The sequence below is a fragment of the Salvelinus sp. IW2-2015 genome, unplaced genomic scaffold (genome assembly GCF_002910315.2).
Source record: "Salvelinus sp. IW2-2015 unplaced genomic scaffold, ASM291031v2 Un_scaffold2459, whole genome shotgun sequence".
NCBI lineage: Eukaryota > Metazoa > Chordata > Actinopteri > Salmoniformes > Salmonidae > Salvelinus > Salvelinus sp. IW2-2015.
In genome coordinates, this window is record NW_019943777.1 from 106,322 (window position 1) to 116,006 (window position 9,685).

A 9,685-nucleotide genomic window follows, 5' to 3' on the forward strand; every position below is an offset into this window, starting at 1 on the left:
CAAASCTGTTATCAAGGCACAGGGTGGCTACTTTGAAGAATTTAAAATACTAAATAGATTTGGATTTGTTTAACACTTTTTTGGTTACTACATGATTCCATATGTGTTATTTCATAGCTTTGAAATCTTCACTATTATTCTACAATGGCTAACTTGACTGGTAACGTATATCTCCTTTGCCTGCAACAGTCAGCTGAAGTGGATATACTTGAGAATGAAAACAAACAAACTGATGACATCAGTATACACCTGTGGTACATTCAAAATAATTAGCTAATGTTGATGTTCACCTGCACCTATACAGATGAACAACAAACACACAATGCTTATTGTGCAGCAGGGACTGGGGATACAAACTCAGTCAAATTCATTGAAAGCAACACTAACACTTGAGATTAGTTATTTACGAGCAATATCATATTCATTCATTTTCCTCAAACCGTTCAGACGGTACCAGATCTGCAGACTCCCTACAAAAGTTAAGAAAGTCTGAAAGTCAGAAAAAGCTTCTAATCTTACAATGTTGTTAAGAGATGAAGACAGAGAGAATAATGGATGGAGATAGAAAAAGATAGCTACCATTGTTAGCGAGGATGATAGCCAAGTACTGTTGATGGTAGGTGCTGACACAGAGTAACATGGCAGGGGTGTGGGTCGTCAGATAGCTCAAGGCAATGTTTTCTCTGGACTCGCCGTTGTGGGCATAGATGGCTGAGGACTGGCTATGGATTGGCTGACTGCTAGATGACTGGCTACCTCTGTCTCTGTTGTGCATGACTGGAAAAGGCATCTGGAAGGTAAGGGTCACCGAGGAGCCMCTCTCAAAGGACATTGACACTTCTGTTACAGGGATACAAACATGGATGTCGTTATTAGTGTAGAAGGCTCCTATTCAGTAGTGCTGTATTGTGCTGTTGATCTCAGACACTGATTCAGACAGCATTTGTAAGAACCGGCTTATCTGAATGTTGAATGGGTCAGAACAAAAGGGATGCTTGAAAGAGTAAAACTCAAAGAACATGGCTAGATCATCAATGGATCAAACAGAAATCACACATTCTCTGAGGTACCAAGTGCCCCTACCCCTAAAGCACGACCCTGTCCAGAAACCTCATTCAAAATGCTGTGAATAGGTTATAACTGAATATCTGAAGTAATAAAACCTGCTTTGATGCCAGTGGATGAATACAGGATACATCCATAATGGGTGGCGTAGTCTCAGCAGGAGTCATATTGTGTGTCAGCCAGGCCAGCATGAACCCAGCTTTTGAATGGAATTCAATCCAACAGAAAATCAGTTTTAGAATAAAACTAACATAACAAAATGTGGGAAAAAGTCAAAGGGTCTGAATACCTTCCAAATGCACTGTTGACTTTTTGTTGTATAGAGTCAATTTGAAAGATATATAATTACAGTAGAAATATACATTCTATAGTACACTAAGTGGAAACAATAATTTGGCGATAATGTGTATAAACATATAGCACTTAACTATAGTTTAGTTTTTCCACATGTTGTGTTACAGCCTGAATATAAAATGTATTAAATTGAGATTTTGTGTCACTGGTTTACATGCAATACTCCATAATGTCAAAGTGAAATTGTGTTTTTAGAAATGTTTACAAAGGAAGGAAACCGCTTAGGGATTTCATCATGAGGCCAATGGTGATTTTAAAACAGAGTTTAATGGCTGTCATAGGAAAACTGAGGATGGATCAACAACATTGTAGTTACTTCACTATACTAATCTAAACGACAGTCAAAAGAAGGAAGCCCGTACAGAATAAAAAATATYCTAAAACATGCWTAAAATATGGCAAATAAATTTAATTAACTTTATGACCTGAATACAAGGTGTTATGTTTGGGGCAAATCCAACACAACACATCACTGAGTACCACTCTTCATATTTTCAAGCATATTTTGGACCGTGGGTTATGTCAGTGTTAGCTCCATGGCTACTGAGTAAATAAGGGTAGCACACAATATTTCTAACAATAAGATAAAGTTCCTTGTGTTGTTACCATAATTTTTGTAAATCTTCAAAGGAAAACTACATTTTCCAAACAGTTTGCTTCAATGGTTTATTATTAGTTTTGAAGATTATTCAAATACAATTGAAAGCAAGTTCATACAATGGGTACATGGATGATGTATAGTGTTATTGGGTCAAGGTAATTCAGAAAATCATTTCACTTATAAAGTGTTTTACTATATTACTCTTCGGTGCCTCTTGTGGCAACGCCCATGGCCTCCTCAACAACCGTGACCATGACCACCATCGCTATCACTTTTCCCTACCACTACCATGACCGTGATGGTCTCTACGACCAGGGTTACCGTGTTTACCGCCACGATCTCCATGGCAACCGCGATGACCACCATGGCAACCGTGGTGATCACCACCTCTGCCACCAGGGCTGTGTCTGCCACCAGGGCTGTGTCTGCCTCCATGGTCACCACTGCCACTGCGGTCTGGGGGGGTAGCAACCCTCTGGAGGACCATGGTCTCTTCCCCCCAGAGTGGTGGTCCTTATCCCCAGGAGGACAGCCCCCCGGTCCCCCTGGGCCACCATGAGACTGTTTCTGCTGATCTAAGTCATACCCTGAGGGGTGACGACCCCTTAGAAGAGACATGCAGTCAAAAAGAAAATTATCAATAAAACACGGCTAGGCAAAATATGTTCATRAAATGTTATATGTCGAGCAGACAAAACAATGAGGGTATTTTACCTGAGCTGCTGTCAAACATTTCCAGCGATTAAATATGTTACTTTGATAAGAAAATTGCAACAAAGGATTACGTTTTTTTTAATCACTGTTTTATCATATTAATATAAGGCTATAAAACAGATTGACCTGCCCAAAAGTTCCTTGTTCAAAATCTGAAGGTATTCCAAGACATTACATGTAATCAAAAGAATAATGAATACTCATTTGAGATATGCAAATACTGAATATGTGCCAGAAAGCTAAAATAAATAGTGCATATATTTTACATTTTGAACATAGAACCCAGATTAAATGAAGAGTGTACACGCCTGTAACTGGTACGTAAGCAGCTCTCGATTCTGTCCCTCGATTCTGTCCCTTGTCTACTTAAACAAACTGGATAGACTACACCCTTTTATTCCCGTCATGTCATCCTGGTTATTGTACAACACAGTTGGAGGTATGGACGGGGTTCATGTCCCGAAACACACCTTGCATCACTTTGTCATTCAGAAGCAAATAATACTACTCTATCAGCATAGCTTCACATGGAAGAGAGAAGAAGAAACATTGTGGTACTATTCCATTTAATGTGATTTAGAACACCTTTGACTGTGATATCTTGGCTTGGTGTAGGCTGCTGCTATACAGTACATGACGCAAGTATTTCTTGAATTCCTAATAAAGCAAAGGAGTACCATTGAGGAGTAGTTGATCGAGCATTTATTTATGTGAACCCATTTTATTTTGTAAAGTGTTATGAGAATTGATGGTTTTGAAAGCCTGGTTTGAGGCTTAGGCAGGCAGTGGGTGATGCTTTAGTAATGTGGTAACTTCTTCACTCTTTTCTCTCTGCAGCATCCAGGACTGCATTAGCACTCTCCCTGGCCTCAGTAAGCAGAGCTGATGCTYTCTGTTGAGTCTGCAAAACACAAAACACGAGTGTATAAGTGTAACTATGAAATAACTGTATAACAATGTAATAATCCACTGGCTCTCACCAAAATCGAGCCTTTTTTTGTTTTGATTCATTTTCCAGTACTGATAGATGACCTACGTTGTAACCTAGGCTACATCATTTTGGAGCGAGAAAGACCTATAGGCTACATTGTAACTTACAGACACTTTGAAGGACTCATCTGYGATACCCTTGAGGTTGATCGCAACGTTGTAGTAGGCTCCAAACACTGCCGTTTCCAGGGCTTTAGCTGCTACCTGCAACACCACAAATAATAACCATATAAGGAAGATGCTTTGTAGGCTGTCTACAGTACAATGCATGTCATAGCTCTGGGGCATCTGTCAGAAAATGTTTTGCAACCAGACTTAATAGAGACACTTATGGGTGCCCTGGCGTTTTGAGATGCTGTTTTACGGTATGCCAGTAAGATGGTATGTGTAGATAAGCAGTTGGCACGAAACAAAATGGTCCACAGTTAGGTCATTAAAGCATGTCGGTATCTGCCCTCAAGCAAATAAACGACTGCATAGAAGCCACTCAGGTGTGCTTGCAAAGTTGCAATTTCTCTACGGTCTCAGTCACGGTACCTGGAGGTCAGACTTGCAGGCCACGTTTCCGTAGAGCACCATTTCCTTTAGACAAGGCCACAGCAGGTTGACTCGTTCCGCCAGAGACAGTGGGACCGCCACGGCTTGCTTCAGACCCTCCTGCATGGCATCTTCCCTCCTGGGGCAGGAACAGGGATAGGGGTAATGGTAAGGCAGAATTACGTAGGGATAGGGGAAGAGGCAGGTCAGAAGCAAGACCAGGGTAGGGGTAGAAGCAGGATTAGGGGTGGGGATAGGTATAAGGTATAGGAAAGAGGAAGAGTAGAGAAATTAGATCGATTTGGAGCATGACAAGACTACACCATGACTACAAGACTACTACACCTTACGTACAGTTAGAACAGGTGCGCTGACAGTAAATGAACTACAGTAAACCCGTCTTCTTTGGGAAAGCCTGCTTTACATGTTTACAGGGATAGGCCAGGTTGCTTGCCAGGTAAARTKAGGTGACAGGTGAGGGCGGGATACAGGAGAATGTACAGTAATGAGTTTCCATAGATGTCAATCTGAAGTAAAGATGGTTTGAAACAGTTCCAACGTGCTGTGCTGTTTAGATGTGTGTGTGTGTGTGTGTGTGCTTAATTACACATCTACTTTAATGACATGCTTCTCTGACATCTTGGATTCGACAGAACTGCCATATGTTGGTAGCATGGCAATCACCTTTTGACTTCATCTGATGTGTTTCTTGGCATCTTCAATGCAGCCTGAAAACGAGAAAGTTAAACCTTATAAAACAGGAGTAAAAGATTACATTCCACTACATTTTCATAGCAAAGTCACAATACAGCAAACATCAAGATCTTACCTTGGGTCGAACCTTCAAAGTAAGCATTTACAAGGAACAAAAACATAGTTTTTATCACTCGCTCTTCACCTGAACTTTTATCATCAGAAGAAATATTCATCATATTTTGTACGACTCTCTGCTTCGCTAAAAGGCAGGGCAGGGTCGCGTCGGGTGGGGTCGCATCGAGCGGCAGGTAGCCCAGCGGTTAGCTCATTGGGGCAGTATCCGAAAGGTTGCTGGTTTGAATGCCCGAGCCGAAAAGGTGAAAAAAATCTGTCGATGTGCCCTTGAGCAAGGGCACTTAAACCTAATTTGTTCTAGGGGCTCCGTACTACTATGGCTGACCCTGTAAAACAACACATTTCACTGCACCTATCCGGTGTACGTGACAATAAAACATTTCTTTTTTGTTTCTTTTTTCTCAAGGCATAAGTTTAGCTAAGTATTTTTTTTCTTAGTTTGGAATCCAATCTGAATATGCTCTGAAACGGAATAAAGTGAAACAATAGTGAAAAATATTCAGTTAGGATTTCAGTCTAGCTTTTCMCTGTATAGTTCCTGCTTTCCCTAGCCCGGTTAACCCAGACTGAAGSTTTCCATGATATGTTTTCCTCTCACCATRTAGCGACTGAATGCCTTGGAGTCTGCGTCCACCATGACCAGCAGTTCATTCATGGCCTGATGGAAGGGAGGGATGAGTCTCCTCATGATGCTGTCCAGGCTGTCAAACTGCCTCTTCCCGTAGGTCATCTGACCCACCATGGCTCCCAGAGCAGCCCCCTGAAATGCACACACACACACACACCTTTGACTCCTCCTTGTATTGTACATACTTTATATTGGTTTATTCCTATGTGCTGGGCAAGGTCATAAGGGGAATATAGTCATCTACATGATATTAAAGATGGTTGTACCATTGCAGCGACGGCAGCAGAGACTGACCCTCCYCCTGGAGCAGCGGTTCTGGCCCCCACGCTGCGGACAAACTGCTGCAGAGACAGAGACACCAGRCGCTTGTCCTCCTCAGTCCTCTCCACCATGTACCTAGAGTCACMACCGTAGAAATAGATTTGAATGACTAGAATGGGAAAAGTCCCTTAGACCATGATAATAGTGCACTCATTGGTACTCACTCTATGATTYTCTCTTTGGGGACGAAAGGCCCAAGTGAATCAAGCCCAAGTTTACTGATGACCAGACGGACCTTGTGCTCCTCCTCCACAATGAAGAGCCTGTCTCTCTGGATGTAGAAGTCAGCACAGTCCAGCACGGCTCTCAGAGGCATGATGCCTACAATCTGAGAGCCCACCACTGGCAGGTTCAGGTCCTGGGGAGRAGAAGGAAGGGAGGAGAGGTGTCAAACTGGCTGAACATTTTGACATTATTAGTTGTCCTTATGTCACTGGTTCAAACCAGCAGATCAGTGAGAGGGTTTTGTACAATAATGCTGTACTCTTTGCAGCTGTGGCTGTTGTTGTGTTGTTGTACCTTGGCAGCACTGCAGACCTCTTCGTAAACAGCGTGGACGGGCGTCAGCTCAAAGTCCAGGATGTTGGTGGACACCTGGGCTATGTTCGCCTCTTCCAGGTACCAGCCCATTCCCTGCACCTTCTTCAGCCGACCCGGCTACAATACAAATCGATCATGTTACTCTCTTTGGAAGCAGACAAGGCATATGACTCAAAAATAGGCCTTTATTAGATCAGCATCAGTTATAAAGAAGAGGAAGACAATGATGTCTCCGAAAAATGAGTGGAATCTCTTCCGAAGCCAAAGTAGCTGTGTGTCCTTCATCTCTGACATTGGGCGATCAAGATGTACAGTAGMGAGCCTACCCTACCTGGTCTTTGCTTCTGCCCTGTTCCCGGATATCTAGTGCRATCCGATGGGCTTGTTCCTTGGTGCTGAGGAGGTTTATGTTGTAGGCAACCAGGAATTTGCGAGCGCCTGCTACTGTAGCTCCCCAGGAGGGCACGAAGGCGGCAGGGCCATAGTCAGGAGCCGACTCTGTCCTCTTCAACTGAGGACAATAGACACATCGGTATAATTTAGTGCTTCCAACCCCTCTTAAACATTGTGTGTTTGAGCTACAGACTTTCTTTTTTTTTTTTTACATTGGATTTGTCTATTTCTACTGCATCAGCCGATGCCAACCATTAGCCTGGGAGTTGAACTAGAGCAGTGTTACTGAGACAAGGGCGGATCCAGAAAATGGTTCTTCTCACACAAAAAAACGTCTGTAAAGTTAAGTACTGCTTTTCATTTTTAGCTTATTTTTCACAGATCTATGCTCTTTTACAATGAGGGAAATGTTGCCCATAGGGTACGAATACAATGAAGTTAGGTCAAACTCACTTTCTCAGACAAGGCCTCATACTCCCCTGCCCGGACAGAGGGAAGAGATCTCCTGTTCTCCTTCCTCGCTGCTTCTCCATAAAGATACACTGTGGAGAAACGACAATGTGTCTTATTCACCTTTGTGTGGCTTTCTGAGAACAATACCRTTATTTTACCAGGTAAGTTGACTGRGAACACATTCTCATTTACAGCAGCGACCTGGGAAATAGTTACGGGAGAGGAGGGGGATGAATGAGCCAATTGTAAGCTGGGGATGATTACCATATGAGAAAGAATACACAGAGTCAAGGTGCACTGCACTGAAACTGACCCTATGGCTTTGTCTACAGCTAAGCAAATGGACAATATGTTAACTATAGGTCAATAGGTCAGAGAGGAAAACCTACCAGGTACATGCAGCACATCTGTTAAGTGCTGGGCAAAAATGTTGGCACAGTTGACACAGTCCTCCATAGTGACATTCTGGACAGGGATGAAGGGACACACGTCCATGGCGCCCATCCGTGGATGCTCCCCTACAACAAACGTACATATTATTCCACTAAACAACTTACCAACAGTACTTAGCCACCCTTTATTTGCACTTAAAAGTGAGGCGGGGCGGCAGGTAGCCTAGTGGTTAGAGCGTTGGACTTGCTGCAAGATCGAATCCCCGAGCTGACAAGGTAAAAATATGTCGTTCTGCCCCTGAGCAAGGCAGTTAACCCACTGTTCCTAGGCCGTCATTGAAAATAAGAATTTGTTCTTAACTGACTTGCCTAGTTAAATAAAGGTATAAAATAAAAGGTGGAGAGGAGTTGTGTGATATCTTTGAACATAACTGTTTGACTAAGTCATGTGAGAGTCTCTCTTTTTAGCTCTCTCTCTCTCTATCTCCTACCTGAGTGTTTGGTCATATCAATGAGTGGGAAGGCAGTGCGTGCAGCGTTCAGTGCACCCTCCACCACAGCCTGTGGCGAGCCTACGAAGGTGTAGACTGTACGGTTGGTGGAGGATCCAGGGTCCACGTCGAGCAGACTGCATCCCTCCGTGCTGGAGATGGCCTCTGCTATGGCATCAATCACCTGGAATGGGACCAAGTCACATTGACTCGTATAACTTGTTTCGTCCACATACAGTTATTCAGAAAACATTTTGTTGGTATCTCGAGATCATATTCAGGATTATACTGTAAAATTGTTTGTTTGCTTAGGTATTCACAGTCTCCATGAGCCCCCCTTGATTCCAGACACACTGATCTCATAAAATATAGAAAAATGTCAAATAAAAATAATGTTATTGGTAATCAAGATCGATGTTTCGGACAGAAAGTCTTCTTACATGACCAATATAAAGCTATCATGTGCATTGTGTTAATCACACCACAGACTACTACTAACAGCTTCCTTCTGCTGTGCAAACAGGTAACCCACTTTCTGTATCTCCCATGCCCACTCACCTTTTTGTTCCGGCCCTCGGAGAAGTTGGGCACACACTCCACCAGCTTAGCCATGATGCGTAATAATCACAGAGTCGGGTCGTCCAGGACAAGGACTCAGACGAATTTAAGGCAGAAGTGTATTCCCCCTTTCTCTCTGCTCCACGAGCACACACCAACCCATCCAGTATGTCTCTTCATCCCCAAACGGGACATTTAAGCAGTCTGTCCGTCTGTAACGCTGGTTGAATCATTAACTTACTCCACTGTCCTCTTATCTAGGTCAGCTGGCATTGATTCCCAGGCTGCTCTAGTCTAATATTTACCAGGACCTGGCGCGGATGGTGCCAGCCTCACATGAAACATTCGCAGACACTAATCCCTGATTCCCCATAGGTTAGACTTAAATACTGGAGCACCGGTTGCGAATGGTGAAGGAATAAATTCAGTATGATCAAAGGAGGTATCCAGGCTGACAGACAGATAGCTGGTGAACTCTCCACTCTAGCTGTTACCTCTGCTTTCTCACCACAGCCATAGTAAACGCTTGGCTAAGCCCTATTGGATGATATCTCAGGATCAGAGGATGAGAATTCCAATAAYTATGATTGAAATGTGAWGTGGTGCACAGATCTAGACCCAYCGCTGCATTATCATATTGCATTCATTGTGTATTCATGTCTTGTATTTATGGTACGCAGAGTTTCTGAACATTTTGGTACCAGTAACACCGTTTCCTAAATAGTACACATAATATGCACCATCACCAATAGGATTTCTTAAATCTGAATCAAAGAGCTTCATGTTGGTTATTATTAGCTATGGCAGTAGTGGCTCT

At 43.0% G+C, this 9,685-nt stretch overlaps 1 protein-coding gene across 1 annotated transcript; it reads right to left on the reverse strand.

Annotated features, from left to right (window-relative positions):
* Positions 1 to 3,413: 3,413 nt before the first annotated feature.
* On the reverse strand, positions 3,414 to 9,104 carry LOC112074004 (formimidoyltransferase-cyclodeaminase-like). The gene is made up of 13 exons (XM_024141233.2): positions 8,869 to 9,104; positions 8,311 to 8,494; positions 7,817 to 7,945; positions 7,428 to 7,516; positions 6,913 to 7,092; positions 6,561 to 6,698; positions 6,206 to 6,399; positions 5,987 to 6,116; positions 5,691 to 5,852; positions 4,946 to 4,989; positions 4,262 to 4,400; positions 3,833 to 3,928; positions 3,414 to 3,635 (listed from the first exon to the last, which is right to left on the reverse strand). Exons 1-13 carry the CDS (start codon positions 8,920 to 8,922, stop codon positions 3,552 to 3,554), a joined length of 1,623 nt encoding a protein of 540 aa, XP_023997001.1. The 5' UTR covers positions 8,923 to 9,104; the 3' UTR covers positions 3,414 to 3,551.
* Between the last annotated feature and the right edge of the window lie 581 nt (positions 9,105 to 9,685).